The sequence below is a fragment of the Narcine bancroftii genome, chromosome 5, assembly GCF_036971445.1.
Source record: "Narcine bancroftii isolate sNarBan1 chromosome 5, sNarBan1.hap1, whole genome shotgun sequence".
In the NCBI taxonomy this organism is placed as follows: domain Eukaryota; kingdom Metazoa; phylum Chordata; class Chondrichthyes; order Torpediniformes; family Narcinidae; genus Narcine; species Narcine bancroftii.
Window position 1 is genome coordinate 183,321,408 of NC_091473.1, and position 19,271 is coordinate 183,340,678.

At 51.1% G+C, this 19,271-nt stretch overlaps 1 protein-coding gene across 1 annotated transcript in view; it reads left to right on the plus strand.

Annotated features, from left to right (window-relative positions):
- The window catches only part of cblc (Cbl proto-oncogene C, E3 ubiquitin protein ligase), a 62,912-nt gene extending 55,360 nt beyond the window's left edge, over nucleotides 1-7,552 (plus strand). The window contains 8 exon segments of the mRNA XM_069940056.1: nucleotides 260-347; nucleotides 564-695; nucleotides 1,159-1,383; nucleotides 2,579-2,692; nucleotides 3,110-3,280; nucleotides 3,575-3,672; nucleotides 4,466-4,518; nucleotides 5,370-7,552. Coding sequence (XP_069796157.1) covers nucleotides 260-347; nucleotides 564-695; nucleotides 1,159-1,383; nucleotides 2,579-2,692; nucleotides 3,110-3,280; nucleotides 3,575-3,672; nucleotides 4,466-4,518; nucleotides 5,370-5,536 — 1,048 coding nt within the window. The 3' untranslated portion in view covers nucleotides 5,537-7,552.
- Nucleotides 7,553-19,271: the final 11,719 nt, after the last annotated feature.

Consider the following 19,271-nt stretch of genomic DNA (forward strand, 5'->3'; position numbering starts at 1 on the left):
GGGTTACAGAGACAGGGAGGTGTGTAGGGGACCGGAGGGGGTTACAGAGACCGGGAGAGGTATTGGGGACCAGAGGGGAGGGTGGTTACAGAGACTGGGAGGGATCTATAGGACTGGAGGGGGTTACGGAGACAGGGACTGGTGTAGAGGACCAGAGGGTGTAACAGACCCAGGGTGGACTACAGGGTACTGGAGGGAGGAGACAGGGATTAAGATATCACTTGGATTAAACAGTCTGACTTTTGCCATTTTCCACCAGTTTCCTCCATCCTGATGGACGAAACTTCAATCCGGATCTGAGGAATCAGTTTGAACCATCACATCAAGACCACATCAAAGTGTCCAAGGTAACAGGGTGTAGGGGACCGGAGGGGTTTCAGAGACAGGGAGGGGTGTAGGGGACTGTAGAGGGTTACAGATACAGGGAGGGGTGTAGGGGAATGGAGTGGGTTACAGAGACTGGGAGGGGTGTAGGGGACCGGAGGGGGTTACAGAGACAGGGAGGGCTGCAAGGAGGATGGTCGTGGAGGTCTTTGTGGTAATCAGGTCCTCCCTTTCACCAGGAACAATACCAGCTCTACTGTGAAATGGGATCGAGTTTCCAGATCTGCAAGATTTGTACAGAGAACAACAAGAACATGAAGATGGAACCCTGTGGACATCTGATTTGTGACTCCTGCCTTACAGGCTGGCTGGTGGGTCAGGTCAGGGGGTGGGCTTCCAGGGGAGTGGGAGGGGAAGAATATCTACCTGTCCCTGTTCCTCCCTTTTTCTTCATCTCGCCCCTGCATCTCCATGTGTGTGTGTGTAAGTCTCTCTCTCTCTCACCCCATGTCTCTAACTCCCCTTCGCTTTCTCCTATCGCTCTCTCCATCCCATTCCCTCACATCTTCCCTATATCCCCCACCACACCTCCCCCCTCTCTCACCCCCTTCTTTCCCCACTCTACTTCCCCTCTCTCCCCATCTCTCCCCTCTCCCCACTCTCTTCCCCTCTCGCCCCTCTGTCTCCCTCCTCTGTCTACCCCCTCTCTCTACCCCCTCACCCCCTCTCTCTGCCTCCCTCTATCTTCCCCTTTGTCTCCCCCTATCTCTCCCCCACTCTCTCTCCTCCCCCTCTCTGCCCCCACTCCCTCCCCACTCTCTCTTCCCCCACCAGGAATCTGACGGCCACTCCTGCCCCTTCTGCCGCTGTGAGATACGGGGGACCAAGCCGGTCATGGTCGAGCCCTACTCCTACTCCTCGGCACAAGAAGGTCTCGGAACCTCCACCCTTACCCCGGAGATCGAGTCAGTGGGGGCGGAGGAAGAAGAGGAGGATGAAGACGAGGAAATCTTCGAGGATGTGGCACTCCTGGTAGATCAGCTGGCAGCCCTCAACAAGGTGAGGGGTGGATTGTGTTGACCCTCTGCTGCCCCTTCCACCCTCTGAACCCCCCACCCTCTAACCTCGAACCTCCTCCCACTATGACACTTTCAATTAACGTATGTTATTCAATATTCAAATTAACTTTGGTCAGGTAATTAAAATTCAGTCCATACTTTCTTATGATTTAAATTGTAATAATAAAAACTGGTATTATTTGGTATTTTATACTTGTTAAAAGTAAAAAAAACAGAACCCTCAATAAACAATCCTTGATCCTTTTTATTTCACAGTTGTGCAAATATTTTAAAAAATTATTAACTGTAAAAGAATTTTGCTTTAATCACATTCTTCTTTCATTCCTCTTTCTTCATCAATTTGGATTTGTTTTCTCATGAAATTCACAAAAATCCCCCTTCTTTCACAATGTAGAGTTAAGTCTTCACCAATAAATTACTTTTGTCTTCTCCGAAAGCAAATATTATTGAGAGGGATGAAATGATTAGATAAAATTCGGGCCTTATAATCCACTTCCTTGCAATTGTGCCAACATCAAAAATAACTCTGTCCCAGAATAATAATCATGTCTATGTGAATAAAAAGAATAATCCCTTTCTTTAGGATTTAATCTTTGCCAAATATCTGTCGTTCGCCTCTTTCCACAGGGAATGGATGGGACTCAACTCTACCCCCCCATCCCCATGGTGGGGGGAACACGGAGGAGGGAAAGGGTGTGCAAAACCTCCACGCACAGCAGTGGAGGTTGGGATTGAGCTGCGGGTGTCCACTGGGGTTTGGGGGATCTCATGGGGGAGAGTGTACAAACTCCGCGCAGACAGTGGTGTTTGGGATCGAACTGGGGGGCTTCCTCCAGGGTTGTAGGGAACTCGTGCCAACTCCACGCAGACGGCAGGGTAGTGGGGATTGAACTGGGGTCTCTGGGGTTGGGGAACTTGTGGGGGGGAGAGCATGAAAACTATGCCTGAACAGCAGTGGTGATGGGTATCGAACTGGAGTTGGGGAACTCATGGGGGGAGCATGCAAACTCCATACAGACAGCAACAGCAGTGGGGATTATAACAGGGGTCTCCAGGGCTGAGGCCCTCACACCCATTGGTGCATCGGGGGCAGTGGGTAGTGATTGGGTGGGTGTTGGGGTGAGAGAGATAAGATTCTGACCTTGGACCTTGTTCTCTACCCCCGCCCCCCCAAGGAGGAGGCAACCTCTGACGACCGGCCCCCTGTCCCGCCCCGCACTGACCTGCCAGGACCCCGGGGGGGCCGTCACTTTGCCTGTCGCTCGGGCAATTCTGTCACCCCACCCAAGGTGAGTCTCACCGCACCACACCCTTTCCTCTGGGATGTCCAGAACTCCCTTCCCAGGACCCAGAGGAGTCCGTCGCACTGCCCATAACTGGGATACTTCCTCACCCAAGGAGGGGGTTTCCCCCACACCAGGATCTCCCAAAGCCCTTTCCCAGGGTGACCGTTGCACTGCCCGTCACCCTCTCAAGGTGAAGGTCGCCCCCACCAGGATCATCCAAACCCCTCCTCAGGATGTTGAGGGTGTCTCTCGCACTGCCCGTTACAGGAAACTTGCCATCCCAAGAGGAAAATCTCCTGCACTGGGATCTCCCAAAGCCCCTGCCAAGGACCCCGGGGTGACCTTCGCACTGTCCGTACATTGTGGGGGGGGGGAGGTTCGGGGGTCAGGGAGGATGAACCCCCTCTCCCCTTTCCGCAGCTCGGTGCCCCAGACAAGCTGCCCCCTGCGGTGATGGATTGGATGAAGAATCGCCCCCTCCCCCAACTGCCAAGAGGGGGTGTCCGAGGACCCAACTCATCCAAGCCAAGGCGCCAGCACCCCGAGCTGATGGCAATCGACTTGATCCAGGGCCGGAGTCGATGGTCGCAGGTCAGCACAGTGAGACGGCGGGAGGGGGAGTTGGGAGGACGGGGAGGGGAGGAAGAGAGTCAGGAAAGGGGTTTTGGGGAGTAGAGAAAATGGATAGGAAGTGGGAGGGGGAGTGGAGAGATGGGGGGTTGGGGAGTGGGAGGGGAGGAGGAGAATGAGGCAAAGAAAATAGGGGAATAGGGAATGTGGGGGGAGGTGGGACATTGCTGAAGGGGTGGGTTGGGAGAACGGGGAGATTTGGGGTGTCCCTGACCTTTGCCCACTGCTCACTCCCTCACACCCCACTCCGCCCAGAGTTCAGCTGACATCGATGTGGATCCAAAGTATACAGAACCCCAGCCCCGTCCGCCCAGTCCTGATGGCCAATCAGAGGAGCCGGATTTTGGCGCACGGTAAGATCCCAGAGAGACCTTCCCCCCCCCCCCCCCCCACCCTCAACAATAGAGTGGTGACCATGACCCATCCACAGGAGGCTGGGAACCCATTTTTCTCTCCCCCTCCTTCTCTTTCCCCCTCTCTCTCACCCCCCTCTTACCCCTCCCTCTCCCCTCTCTCTCTCTCTCCCCCTCCCTCCCTCCCTCCCTCTCCCTCCCCCTTTCCCTCCCTCCTCTCTCACCATCCCTCCCCCTCTCTCCCCTCCCTCCCCCTCTCACCCCCTCTTGTCCCCTCTCTCCCCTTCTCCCTCCCCCTCCCCTCTTCCCCATCCCCTTGTCCCCTCAACATCCTCAACTCCCTCCACCTCTCCCCTCCCTTTCCCTCCCCTCCCTCCTCTCTCCCCCATTCCCCCTGTCCCCTCTTCCTCCTCCCTCCCTCCCTCCTCCTCTATCTCTCCCCGCCCCTCTCACCCCCTCCCCCTCTCCCCAACCCCTCTCACCCTCTGGCTTCTCTGTCTACCCCCTCTCTCTACCCCCTCACCCCCTCTCCCTGCTCTATTTCACTGCGAATGTGCTTGTACCTACCCCTCCACCTACCCCCCATCTCCCTCTTTGCCTCAATCCCCTCGGTCTCTCTCCCTGTAACCACCACACCTCCCTCCTGGCCACCCCCTCACTCATTGCCACCTCCTCCCTCTTCACTGACACCTCCCTCCTTGCCATCCCCTCCCTCCTCACTGCCCCCTCCCTCCTTGCCAACCCCTCCCCCCATTACAGTAAGACCCTTGACCCATGTTTGGACTCTCCCCAGGTCAAGACAGAGCGAGGGTCCAAACCGCTTTCCCTCATCAGACATCCCCCAAGGTGAGTGGGTCATGCCCCATTGGTGGGGGGGGGGCGGGAGTGGTGATAGAGGGGGTAGGGAGAGATGGAAATTGGGGAGTGGAGGAGAGAGAGGGGAAGGGTGATGAAGGGGGGATTGGGGAGGGCAGGAAAGGGAGGGGAGAGTGATGGAAGGATGGAGAGGGGAGGGATGGAAGGGGGAATGGGGAGGAGAGGAGTGATAGAGGGGGGAATGGGGAGGAGAGGGAGGCGAAGGGTGAAAGGGGAATAGCAGGGAGGGGCTGATGGGTTATGGGGAGATGTTTAGAGAGGGGAGAAAAGGGGTGGGAGAGGGAGGGAAGGGATGATGTTGGGGGAATGGGGAGTAGAGGAAAATGAGGGCAGGTGAAGGGAGAGGGAGGAAAGGGGAGAGGAGGATGGACAGAGGGGAGGAGAAGAGGCAGAGAGGGAATGGAAGAGGGAGGAGTAAGGGGAAGGAGGAGAGAGAGGCAAGTGGTTGAAGCGGGAAAGGCAGGAGGGTAAAAAGGCTGGAAGGTATGGAGGCAGAAGGAGGGAGAATGGGGTAGAGAGGAGAGAGGATTTGGGTTTTGGGATGGGGAGAGGGGAGGGGGAGAAGGGGTGTCAAACAACAGTGATAGAGCTGAGGGATCTGGGATCCAGTTCCAATGAGGAGGGGGAAAGAAGGTGGAGAGGCAAGAGGAGAGTGGGAGAGAGGGTATGAGGGAGGGGGAGCTGGGGGGGCGGTGATTCTGTGGCAAAAGATGGTGGGGAGGGGTGTTGGGTGTTTTGAAGGAAGGCAATTCTAGGGGAGGAAGTTTCGGGGAGAGGACTCGTATCCCCCTCCCTCACTTACACTGCTCCCCTCCCCACAGAAGACTCGGAGAATCCCCCACCCACCGAACCCGTGGCCACCCTTCTCCAAGAGGGCTATGCAATTGAGGACATTCACAAGGCACTTGGAATCTCTGGCAACAAACTCCCCTTGGCCCGGAGCATCCTCCGGGAATTCCATCCCAGATCCACCTTCCACTACTCCTGAAGACCCCTCCCTGTCTCTGTAAAACCTTCCGGTCCCCTCCACCCCCTCCCTGAATCTGTAACCCCCTCTGGTCTCCTCCACCCCTCCCTATCTCTATAACCCCCTCGTCCCCTTCAGCCCTCCCTCTTTGGGTAACCCCCTCTGGTCCACTGCACCCCTCCCTATCTCTGTAATCCCCTCCAATGCCCTACACTCCTCCCTGTCTCTGTAACCCCCTTCACCCCTCCCTGTCTCTGTAATCTTCTCATGTCCCCCCCACTCTCTCTTCCCCCTCACATGTGAAGAAGTTCCCCTAAACTTTTCCCCTTTCACTCTTAACCCACTGGTTTGTATCTCACCCACCCTCAGTGGGAAAAAGCCGACCTACATTTACTCTGTCTCTCCCCTTCATCATTTTAAATACCTCGATCAAATCTCCCCTCATTCTTCTACGCTCCAAGGAATAAAGTCCGAACATGTCTATGTTTCCCTGTAATTCAGTTCTTGAAGTCCGGGCAACGTCCTAGTAAATCTTTTCTGCCCTCTTTCAATCTTATTGATATCCTTCCTATAGTTCGGTGACTAAAATTGCACACAATTCTCCAAATTTGGCCTACCTATGTCTTGTTCAACTTCACCAGAACATCCCAACTCCTGGACTGATTTATGAAGGCCAATGTGCCCAAAGCTGCCATTACGACCCGATTTACCTGTGACACCACTTTCAGGGAATTATGTATCTGTATTCCCGGGGATCCCTCTGTTTTAGTCGATAAAGATATAAACAATGTTTCGGGCCTAAGCCCTTTTTCAACATATGGGGTTCTTCACTCCAAAGAGAAAAGTCCCAGTTCTGCAAACCTTTCCTCATAAGACCCGTTCTCCAATCCAGGCGACACCTTGGTTAAAATCTCCTCTGCCCCCTCTCCACAGCTTCCACGTCCTTCCTGGAATGAGGCGAACAGAACTGGACGCAATACTCCAACATTAAAATTGACCCTACATTCACCGCTTCAGCTGGTTCCACACTCCCCACCGCTCTCTGTGTGAAGAAGTTCCCCCTAAACCTTTCCCCTTTCACCCTTAACCCATATCAAGCTCTCTTTATGACCCTGTCCACCTGTGAGGCCACTTTCAGGGAATTATGTATCTGTATTCCCAGCTCCCACTGTCCCACCGGACTCCTCGGTTACTTAAAAATCCCGTGGGTTCTGCACTCAGGATGGCAGCACCTGTGTTCCACAGCAACACCAGAAAATGAGGAGAATACCCCCCCCCACCCCGCTTGAGAAGCAGTGGAGATGACCCGCACGGGATGGTGATCTCGGCGGCGGGCCAGCGGTGGAGGGGGGGAGGTTTGAGGCTGAAGAGCCCGCAGGCAGGCAGACCGTCGGTGGGGCGAGGAACCCGTGTGGGCTTCCACAGTCGAGGGGCTCGCACTGGGATGCAGGATGTGCGAGGGCACTGGCAGGCTCCTGATCGCATTGGAGATTTGGATCTGGAGCTCGGGCAAAGCCGATGGTTTGGACTGGACCCTCCGTGGTTGCAGGAGGCAAATCCACGGACACTTGGTGATTCTCAGGAGGGGGGAGCCTCCTTTGCTTCTATCCCTCTGACTGTAAGAGACGCTTTGTGTAATTCCTGCCGATGGCAAACCTGTCCGCCTTGCAGCAGACACAGACAAATTCTGTGTAATATTACACTGTCTTCGTTACATAATGATAAAGGCATCTTGAATCATTGACCTTGTGAACAGGACCATGTAACTGTGAGGGCCCAGAGACCGTGCCTCGATCTTGTGACCAATAAACATCCCGGTGTCCGTAACCTTTCCAAGGACAATCTCCCATTTCCGGGGAGTCTCGCTGCATTGCAGTCTGAAATGATTCATTCTGACCCTGAGGGACGACAGGGAACATGAGAATCAGAATTTATTGTCACGAACACACCACGAAATGTGTTGTTTCACTCTAGCGCCATGGTGCAAAACGTTCATGCAAACCGCCTTACCAAATAAATCAAAATCATGCAAAAAAAGTCAAAGTGAGGTTCACAGTTTATTCCGGGATCTGACGGCGGGGGGCGGGGGGGGGGTGGTCTTCAGGCTCCCGGACCTTCTTCCCAATGGTAGCAGAGTGAAGAGGGCACAGCCTGGGTATTTGGGGGGGGTTCCTTGAGGATAGAGGCTGCTTCCTTGAGACACCGCCTCCTGTTGGCGTCCTCTTTAGGCGGAGTCTGGTGCCCTGTGATGCCGCAGGCTGAGCTAACCAACCTCTGGAGACTTTTCCCGCCCCGAGCATTAGCGCCTCCGTGCCAGGCAGTGATGTGACTGGCCGGAATAGTTCCGTTCTTTGCGAAATGTTGTCAAATAAACAAATCTGGAACATCCCCGTGTCATCAGAACCGAAGCGTGCCCTTCTGCCCCTTTGCCTTCCTGCTACCCCATCTAGACCGACCCTTTGAACATTGAAATCTGCAGTACACTCCAGGCCCTTCAGCCCACAGCATTGGGATGACCCAATAATTACTCTAGAATTTTCCCACTGCGTAGCCCTCCATTGTTCTCAGTTCCGCGAACCTGTCTAATGGTCTCTTCAAAGACCCCATTGTCCCTACCTCCACCTCCATTGCCAGCTGCGCATCCCATACACCCACCCCTCTCTGGGTGAAGAACATCCCCCCCCCACCCCCAAGCACTGTAAAACTATGTCCTCTCATGTCAGCCATTTCAGCTCCGGGGGAAAAAGCATCTGGCAATCAATACCTCTTGTCGTCCTCTACATCTCTATCAAGAAGAAAAGACCGAATTCACTCAACCTCTCCTCTTAAGGCATGATTTCCACTCCGGGGCAGAGTCCTCGTGAATCTCCTCTGCACCCTCTCTATTGCAACCCCATCCTTCCCACAGTGAAGTGACCAGAACAGAACATAATATCTCCAAGTGGGATCTTGTATCGCTGCAGCATTACCTCACGGCTCTTGAATTATTCCATGGTTAATGACACCATACGCCTTCATAACAACGCTGTCAACCTGTGTGCACCAGGTTTGAGTGTCCGATCGCTCTGTTTGTCCACACGGCTCATCGATCGCCTTCGAGTCTGACCCGACCAAAATGAGCCACTTCCCCTCAGTTAAATTCCACCTGCCATTTCTCAACCCAACTCAACCTCCATCCCCCACCATCACATCCCTGTCACTGCCCCTCCGTCACCTCTGAACTATTCAGGACACCTCTGATCTTTGTGCCATCCGCACACCTGGCTCCCCCACCTTCCACAAAGAGGAAAGGGAGGGGTTCCCCAGAACAGGTCCCCACGAAATGCCCCTGGTTACTGACCTCTGTGTGGAATACAAACCATCTACAACTAGGAAGGTTGATGAGGGTAGAGCGGTAGATGTTGTCTATATGGATTTCAGTAAGGCTTTCGATAAGGTTCCACATGGAAGGTTGGTAAGGAAGGTTCAGACACTAGGTATTAATGTTGATATAGTCAGATGGGTTCAACGGTGGCTAGAAGGTAGATTTCAGAGAGTCATGGTGGACAACTGTCTGTCAGGATGGAGGCCAATGACGAGCAGTGTGCCTCAGGGCTCGGTGTTGGGTCCCTTGTTTTTGTCATTTACATTAATGATTTGGACGAGGCAATGGTAAATTGGGTGAGTAAATATGTGGACGATACAAAAATAGGGGGATGGGGGTTGTGAATAGTGAAGATGGTTTTTGGGGACTGCAGAAGGATTTGGACTTGCTTAGAAGAGTGGGCTGAAAGGTGGCGGATGGAATTTAATACCAATGTGCGAAGTGCTTCATTTTGGGAAGAATAATCAAAACAGGACATATGCAGTGGAGGGGAGGGCATTGAGGAACAGAGAGATCTTGGAATAACAGTTCATCATTCTTTGAAAGTAAATTCTCGTGTAGATAGGGTGGTGAAGAAGGCTTTTGGTATGCTGGCCTTTATAAATCAAAGCATAGAATATAGGATTTGAGACTGTTCAAGGCATTGGTGAGGCCAAATTTGGAATATTGTATGCAGTTCTGGTCCCCAAATTATAGGAAGGATATCAATAAAGGGGTCTGGGCCGAGAGTCTGGTGTCGGGGCGTTGGGAGTTCATGTAAGCAAGGGGGTCGGGCCAAGAGTCCAGTGTTGGGGCATCGGGAGATGGGTTAAGCGAAGGGGTCAGGACCTGAGTGAGAGCCTGCGTGAGATGGGGTAAGTGGAGGGCCAGGGCCTTAGCGTGAGTTCGTGATCGGGGTGTCGGGAGCTCCGATACATGGGCGGACGGGGCCGAAAATAGGCAGGGTCAGCAATTATGTGGTGTTGCGTTTTCCACGAGTACATTCAGGTTTCCGCTCCCTGCATCAGCTCCACATACATGTTTCCACAACCACCTAGGTTCCTTCTATTGTCACGTAATTACCACGTGAAAATGTGGTATTACAATCAACTTCCACCAGCTGTTGGGCAGAGTCACCATGTACGACAGGAGAAAGAGACCCCCTTCAGAGTCACACTGAGTGTCCACGGATGCACAAACTCCTGTTCAATCCATCGGCCACCCGAGCCTCTTCTGCTGAGCCCCCTCACTGGTCCTGCTGCCATGCCCACTTTCCCTGGAGGGTCATCTCCTCTGCTTGTCCTCAACAGGATGGGTGGAGGGGGGAATGTGGTGTTCTCCCTGTTTCTGGTGCCCTGTACCGACCAGTCCACTGCTCCCCCGTAGTCTGCCGCCCAGCACAGGAGGCGCCACCTAGCAAGATTTTAAAATAAACCACAGTCAGCTCCGGTCAGTAGGACCATGCATGGCAGCGCTGGGCCTCTGGGGCCGGAGGTCCACTCCCTTGATCGCCTCACCAACTGGAAGCAATGTTGGGGTGAGGAGAGCCAACTTTCTCCCCCCGCCCCCCCCAAATGCTGATACGAGGATGTCCTGGGAAAGAGAGGCTGGAGGTGGAGGTGTGGAGAAGCGAGCTTCCTTCCAATCCGTTCCTGCAATCAGGAACAGCGATGGTAATGCTCAGTGGAAAAAGGGACTGTGCAGAGGGATCTTCACTTTCTGCTTGGAAAGAGAGGGGGAGAAACAGAAAATTGAAAGAGGGGCCCCTGAGAGAGAGGGAGAGAGAGAGGGAGAGAGAGAGAGGAGGGGGGGGCCTGAGGGGAAGGACCTGAGAGAGGGCCTGAGAGAGAGGGAGAAGGGGAGGCTGAGAGGAAGAGCCTAAGAGGGAGGGAGGGCTTGGGAGAGAGAGAGAGAGAGAGATTAGCCGCTTTCAGGTGCATTCTCCGCCAAGAATGCACCTGCAGAAGCGGATTCAGACCTGTGGAATGGTCGTTCATGTGGCAGCGCTGAAAGCGCAGCGCTGGGCACCTGAAAGGGACAGCTGCATGGGAAGCACCTTGGAGTGCACTCCGGCTTCTGTCCCTTCATGCTGTCAGCGCTGGGGTGGCCGGCATTGGCTGTCCCCACACTGATCCCACTGCTCTGCTCTCTCCCCATAGCCCCGTGTCAGTCCCCACACTAATCCCACCGCTCTGCTTGCGTCGGCTTTCTCAGCATCCCGCGCCTGCCGCCCCAGCACTGATATAGTGTGGGGATCGACACAGGGCTGTGGGGAGAGAGCGGGGCAGTGGGATCAGTATGGGGACGTCCCGCGCCAGGGGATAGGGGCAGCTAGGAGGGGGTCTGTCAGGCATTCGCCAGCTGATTGTCATCCCCTTAGCAGCTGCATTCAGTTGTCGGGGGGGTGGCGGGGGGGACCTCAATGCTCTGGCAATTATCCCTCCCGGAGGAGGGTTACAAAGTTTGCCTCGCAGGCGCTTCCTGCGCATTCAGGTGGCCGCCCGACGGCTGCATAGAGGTCAAATATGCGGCTTTACATCGGGGTATTTTGGTCACAGAGAGAGGGGCCCTGAGAGAAAGACCCAAGAGAGAAGGCCTGAGAGGAAGGTCCTGAGAGAGCCAATGAGAGAGGGCCTGAGATGGAGCTTGAGGCAGAGTGCCTGAAAAAGCGAAACTGGAAGTGTAGGCCTGAGAGGGCTTGAAAGAGAGGCCTTAAAAGAGAGGACCTGAAGGATATGGGGAGAAAGAGAGAGGGGATGCCTGAATGTGTGGGCCCAAAAGAGCAAGCGATGAAGAGAAGGAGAGGTTGAGGTTGTAATCTTTCAGATTCAACCTTGAAATTGGGCCAGTGGCTAATTCTGGAAATTGACAACTTCTGGCAAATCTGCAACTTTTTTTAATCAGTAAAGTAGGGACTGAGTCATAATTATCTTGAGTTAAATCTTGACAAACATCATGGTCAAATTGGAGCAGAACCTTTTATGATGACACAATAGAACTTGTTGTAAAATGTTGGATTAAACCATGTTCATTTACAAAGAAGGTATTAAGTAAATAGCAAATGTCAAAAATTAAACACTTCACAATCCCTCAACATCTAAGTGAATTAATTGAGACAGAGGGTGATCGTGATATAAATAGAAAGGCAGCAGATCTCTGAGAGACAGGGAAAGAGGCCCGTCAGACATTGGAGCAGAAAGATGATGCTCAGCTCATCGAGTCTGCTTCGCCATGAGCTGATCCATTCTCCCACTGCCCAGCCTTCTCCACAAGAACCTGTCGATCTCTGCCTTAAATATACCCAATGATCTGGCCCCCACAACAGATTCCACAGATTTACTGCCCTCCGGCTGAAGAAATTCCTCCGCATCTCTGTTCTGAGTGGACACCCTTCGATCCTGAAGTTATGCCCTCTTGTCCTGGACTCTCCCACCGTGAGGAAACAACCTTTCCACATTGACAGAGGAATCAGAATTTATTCTCGTGAGCATATCACAAGATTTGTTTTTTGCAGAAGCTTCGCAGGGCAAACACTTATATAAAACCACTTGATATCAATAAATAAATAGTCCATGAAAAGTCGTGAGGTCGTGTTGGGGTTTGTTGTCCATTTGGGGAGCTGACGGCAGAGGGGAAGAAGCTGTCCTTGAGCCACTGGGTGCTCGTCTTCAGGCTCCTGGATCTCCTCCCTGAAAGGATCAGAGTGAAGAGACCACGGCCTGGGTGGTGGGGGGTCCTGGAGGATAGAGGCTGCTTTTTTAAGAAACCACCTTTTGCCAATGTCCTCGATGGATTGATGTCCATGATGTCACAGGCCGAGTTCTTGTCCTGAGCATTGGTGCATCCGAACCAGGCAGTGATGCAACCAGCCAGAACACCCTCCCCCTGCAGAGAATTTTGAGTTTTCACTGACATCCTGAATCTCCTCAAACACCTCACTGAGTCTAGCCACCAGCCAGCCTTCTTCATGACTGCATTGACGCGGAGGCTCCAGGACGATGTTGACCCCCCCCCCCCCCCAGCAATTTGAAGTTCTCGACCACTCTCCGCTGCCGAGGCCTTGTTGAGGACTGGGCCGTGTTCCCCCAGACTCCCTCCTGAAGTCCACAATCATCTCTTTGGTTTTGCTAACATTGAGCGCAAGGTTGTAGCCAATCAAGCCGATCGCTCTCCCTCCTGCACATGCCCTCATTGCCGTCTGTGATTCTGCTGACAACGGCGATGTCATCATGAAACTTGTAAATGGCACTGGAATTATGCCTGGCCACACAGTCGTGGGTGTATAGTGAGTAGAGCAGTGGGCTAACCATGCATCCTTGGGGTGCGCCTGTGTTGATAGTCAATGAGGAGGAGACATTGTTTCCAAATAGTACTGTTACGAGCCCAAAGGACCCATAAACCCAGCAGCAATAGATATTCACCAAGACAAATGGTTACTTAAACAAAAGTTGCTTTTAATTATATTTAAATATGAAAATAGAATCAAACTTTAACTATTGACTTACTTAACCCCCTTCTAATTCTAAGCGCATGTGTATGTAAGGTGTATAAGTTTAGAAAAGTTATTTGGTTCACAGTCCAATTTTACTTCTCATTCTTCCAAGTTCACTGGTTGCAGGCAATTTTTATACTGTGCACATAATTTAACATTTATAATATTCACCACGCTTTGGTGCTCGAAAGGAAAATGATTACTGCTCAGGAAGGTTCTTGTCGGTTTTCAGAGATAGATTTGTTGTTCCAGGACATCCACAAATGATGTACTTCCATCAGTCATCTCAGTGTCTTGCTGACAAAACTTGCCCTGTCAGGGTTCTCCAGATGATAACCTCTTTCTTTCAGGTCACTGCAGAGTTCCTTCTTGTTTCTCTTTTTCCAAGTGAAACATTAGACAGACAGTCCTCTCCTTTTGCATGAACCACAAGAGCTTTGACCAGGCCATCTTCCAAAATGGGGCTTTCCACATTTGCCAGCTTGTCTTATTCCAGTCCCAGCTGCTGCCTGTAACACTCCAGAATTGATCTCTGTGTGTGTGTCTCTCCCTCTCTCTGAGAGAAAGCCTGTTTGACTCTCTCTGCTTGAAAAACCACATGACCCTCTTAGAACAACGTTCTCTTCCAATCAGAGGCTCCCGCAAGATCTTTCATCTGTTGCCTTTTGTAAACAACAATTTATTAGTGAAGTCTCTTGGGAACTCTCCAAAGCTCTTGCAAAATCTGTGGAGCTGATTTGTCCAGCATAGGGCAGAGCTCCAGTACTTCAAATAAGATCTGTTTTAATCTGTTTGTTTGTCACCTACTCTAACAAACCTTTCGCGATTTATCTCCCAAAAACATATCTATATACTCTGTCACAGTACTGACTGTGGTCTTCCCGATGAGGAAGTCAAGGATCCACTTGTAGGGAGGGGGGTACAGATGCTCAGGATTTGGAGCTCATTGGCCAGCACTGAGGGAACAGTGGTGTTGAAGGCTGAGCTGTCGTCAATGAAGAGCAGCCATACGGTATGTATGTTGTTGTTGTCCAGGTGATCCAGAGCTGGGTGGGGAGCCAGCCGATACTACGTCTGCCCATGGAGTGATTAGGATGATAGGTGAGTTGCAGCGGGTCCAGACCTTCCCTTAGGTGTGTGTTAATTCTGGCCATGACCAGCCTCTCGAAGCATTTCCTCACCGTGGACGTTAGTGCTGCTGGGCGACAGTCATTGAAGAAGCTCCCTCCACTCCTCTCAGGCACCGGGAAGATGAATGCCCTTTTGAAGCAGGTGGGAGGGACATTGAAAATGTCCGAGAACACTCTGGCCACTTGGTTGCTGCAGATTTTCAATGCCTTGCCAGGTACGCCAGGCAGAGCATTCTCAGTTATTTGAGAGCTATCAGGGAATAATTCTCAAAGGGCTGGCAAGTGAGCATAATGTTCCCCTTCATCACAAGAAGGTTGGTCAGGTTTTAAACACACTGGGCAACAAATTATTTCACAAGGTTCGCTTCCCGAAAACAAGTTGATGAACGACTTCAAGCTGACCGCAAACATAATTTCAGATTAGCTGTATCACGTAGAAACATTAAATTAACTTTTATCGAAGTCAGCATGTTTAATCGCATCACAGCGCTGACACTTTGAGTCAGTCCAGCAGACCTAAAATTGCATCAGCCGTTGATTTTCATATTGTACTCGGCATCTGATGCCTCTCCTCTTGGTGTCCAACGATAGTCAGCTGGCCTCAACGGATTCCACTCGCCCTGACACCCCTTTTCCATGGCTGCAGTGCCCCCCTTTTGCCGTGTCCAGCTGCACTGAGATCAGCCAGGAAGGCTTCCAAGGGTGGATGCAGAGAATGAATTTTCAGTGATATGTTGCACCTTATGGTTTTATATGCTCGAAGCAGACATAAAACATGGTGGGAAATCACAGAATAGGTTCTATCCACAAAACAGTACGTGATAGGAAAGTTTTAAGGTGATTTTTCATGATCAGCAGCCCAAAATCCATAAAATATGCCCCAAAAGTGTTCAAGAAGCAAAATCTTTATTGACCAGTGTCATTTATATTGGATATTCTAGCAATGGCATCTGGACTACATCGAACATAGAACACTCCAACTATTGATAGGGTAGTTAAGAAGGCCAATGGAATGCCAGGTTTCATTAGTCAAGGGATTGAGTTCAGGAATCGTGAGCTAATGTTCTCAAGAAGGCAAATGGAATGTTGGCCTTCGTTGCTGGAAGGTTTGAATTTAAGAGCAGGGAGGTCATGCTGCCACTGTACAAGGTCCTGGTGAGGCCACATCTGGAGATTTGCATGCAGCCCTGATCTCCTGACTCGAGGAAGGACGAACTGGCTTTGGAGGCGGTGCAGAGGTCAGGGGGGGGGGGGGGTCCCACCAGGTTGATTCCACGGGTTAGCCTATTGGGAGAGATTGAGTCATCTGGGACTGTACTTGCTGGAATTTAGAAGGTTGAGAGGTTGAGAGGGGATCTTATATAAATACCTAAAATTCTGAAAGGCATAGATAAGATAAAGGTCGGTTGTTCCCATGGGTGGGGGAGACCAACTCTCCAGGGGAGTAGATTTAGGCCGGAGATGAGGAGGAACTGCTTTACCCAGAGTGTGGGGGAATCTGTGGAATTCACTGCCCGTTGAAGCAGTGGAGGAAAATTCAGTAAATAGCTTTCAAACCTGGTTGCATTGTCGGGGAATGAAAGTATGTGGGGAAAAGGCAGGTAGTGGACAAGAGCCTCTCATCAGATCAGCCACGATCTCATTGAATGGGGGAGCAGGGCTCGATGGGCCAAGTGGCCAGCTCCTGCTCCTGTTTCTTATCTTCTATGTTACAATTGTATAAATCTCTGGTGAGACCACACTTGGAATATTATGTTCAGTTCTGGTCATCTCAATACAGGAAGGATGGGGAAGCTGCGGAGAGGGGGCAGAGGAGATTCACCTAGATTGGAGAGCGTATCCCATGAAGCAAAGTCCGCAGAACTGGGGGACTTTCTCTTGCAGTAAAGAACCTCCGTATGTTGAAGAAGGGCTCAGGCCCGAAACATCGATTCTATCTTTACCTTCTAGAGGGATCTTGAAATACAGATACATAATTCCCTAAAAGTGGTGTCACAGGTAGATAGGGTCTTAATGAGAGCTTTTGGCACAATGGCCTTCATAAATCAGTCCAGGAGTTGAGATGTTATAGCAAAGTTGTAGAAGACATTGGTGAGACCAAATTTGGAGCATTATGTGCAGTTTTGGTCATCAAACTACAGAAAAGATCTCAATAAGACAGAAAGAGGGCAGAGAAGATTTACTACGATGTTGCCCGGACTTCAGGAACCGAGTTACAGGGAAAGGTTCAACAGGTTTGGACTTTATTCCCTGGAGCGTAGAAGAATGAGGGGAGATTTGATATTTAAAATGATGAGGGGAAGGAACAGAGTAAATGTAAGCCGGCAGTTTCCACAGAGGATCGGTGAGATACCAACCAGAGGACGTGGGTTAAGGGCGAAAGAGGAAAAGTTTAGAAGCAGGGGTTTTCAACCTTTTTCTTTCCACTCACATACCGCTTTAAGTAATCCGTAGGCGTGCTCTATCATTAGTGAGGGGTTGCTGAAGGTGGTCTGTGAATGGGAAGGGAAGGTAGAGAATCACTGCTCTAGACCCGATTGTCACTGAAATATTTTGCTTCAGAAAAAATGGTCATTGGCCCATTTCCTCTGGAGTTCTGAAACCATGCACATAACGAGTCAATGGTTTTCAAATTTTTCTTCCCACCCACACCCCACCTTAAGCAATTCCTTACTAATCACAGAGCACCGATGGCTTAGAAGTGACTTAAAGTGGGATGTGAGTGGAAAGAAAAAGGTTGAGAACCACTGAATTAGGGGGAACTGCTTCACCCCGAGAGTGGTGGGTAATGTGGAACAAATTGAAGTGGTGAATGCGGACTCAATTTTAACATTTAAGAAGAATTTGGACAGGCATGTAGATGGGAGGAGAATGGAGAGATATGGACTGCATCCAATGTCAGTGGGACTCAGCAGAATAACTGTTTGGCAGAGACTGGGAAGACCGAAGGGCCTGTTTTTCTGCTGTAGGGGTTTGAGCTTCTGATGAGATTGGAATTTGAAGTCTTAAAAGCATGAGTTGTGGTGATAAGAGAAAAATTCTGTTCATCAGATATAATTAACCATTGCATCAATTTCAATTTCAAAATTATTTTTCCATTAATATCAACGTTCTCCATCATCTAAGCTTGCCGATTAAATTAAATATCAATGTTTTATGATACTGCCAATGTTATAGCTCCTCAAAACTCTGTTTAGACCACACTTAGTGTTCTGGTCACCTCATTACAGGAAGGATGTGGAAGCTGTGGAGAGGGGGCAGAGGAGATTCACCGTCTGGATTGGAGAATGTGCCTCATGAGGCGAGGTTCACAGAGCTGGGGAATTTTCTATCTGGAGCAAGGGATTAACAGAGATCTAACAAGATTCTGAGCGGCATAGATAGGGTGGCCGGCCAGCGCCTGTTTCCCAGGGCGGGATCCTCAAACACCAAAGGGCGTCTGGACAAAATGAAAGGGAGGGAGGGTTAGGGAAGATGTCAGGGGTATGTTTTATTTTTACGCAGAGTTGTGAGGGCCTGGGATGTCTTGCCAGGGGGGTGGTGGAGGCTGGAACGTTTGGGGGATTATAGGTATGAGGAAGGGAAGAATCAGATTGCTGAGTAGTTTCCATGGGTTGGCACCACTTTGTGGGCCTAAGGGCCTTTTCTCTACTGGAATGTTAATTCTATCTTGCTAATAAAACAATTTTTTTAAATCATCTGTGAGGTGATACAGATGCAACGAAGTAAATATCCATTTGCTCTGTGGAGAATAATGATGAAAATAGAAATTATTCCCCATAATACAACTTGTTGCTCTCTGAATTAAATGGTTATGGGTAACAGGCACTTAATCACAAATCCATCTTCTTTGGATGTTTCTATACCCAAAGGTCTCTCTCCACAAGTGCTGGGGTTAAGAGTTACATAAATTGACCAACAAACTTCACTCTGTGTCTGACCCCGGGAGTGTGTGATGGGACAGTGTGGAGGGAGCTTCCCTCTGTGTTTGATCTGGGACTGTGTGATGGGACGGTGTGGAGGGAGCTTCACTCTGTGTCTGACCATGAGAGTATGTGATGGGATGGTGTGGAGGGAGCTTCCCTCTGTGTCCGACCCTGGGAGTGTGTGACGGGATGGTGCAGAGGGAGCTTCACACTTTGTCTGACCCCGATAGTGTGTGACGGGACAGTGCGGAGGAAGCTTCCCTCTGTGTCCAACCCCGGGAGTGTGTGATGGGACGTTGTGGAGCGAGCTTCACTCTGTGTCCGACCCTGGGAGAGTGTGATGAGACGGTGCGGAGGGAGCTTCCCTCTGTGTCCGACCCTGGGAGTGTGTGATGGGACGGTAGGGAGGGAGCTTCACTCTGTGTCCAACCACTGGAGTGTGCAACAGGATGGTGCAGAGGAAGCTTCACCTTGTGTCTGACCCTGGGAGTGTGTGATGGGATGGTGCGGAGGGAGCTTCGCTCTCTGTTTGACCCGGGACTGTGTGATGGGACGGTGTGGAGTGAGCTTCACTCTGTGTCGACCCCTGAGAGTGTCTGACGGGTCGGTGCTGAACTGCTGACTCCATGTATTCTGCAATATCAGAAATGATTATTTTGTGTAACTCCGATCTGTCTCTGATGAGGATATTGGGATGAGTAATTTAATCGGCTCATTGTTTCGTAAGGTATTTTATTGATTAGTTTGTAAATCAACAGTCAGTTCCTCCTGCTTTCACCGCATCCTCTCTGTGCCTGTGACCAGCTTCTGTCGCTGTGTGGTGGTTCGTCTGGAGACCAGCCAGAGGTGCGGCCACTCACCCCCT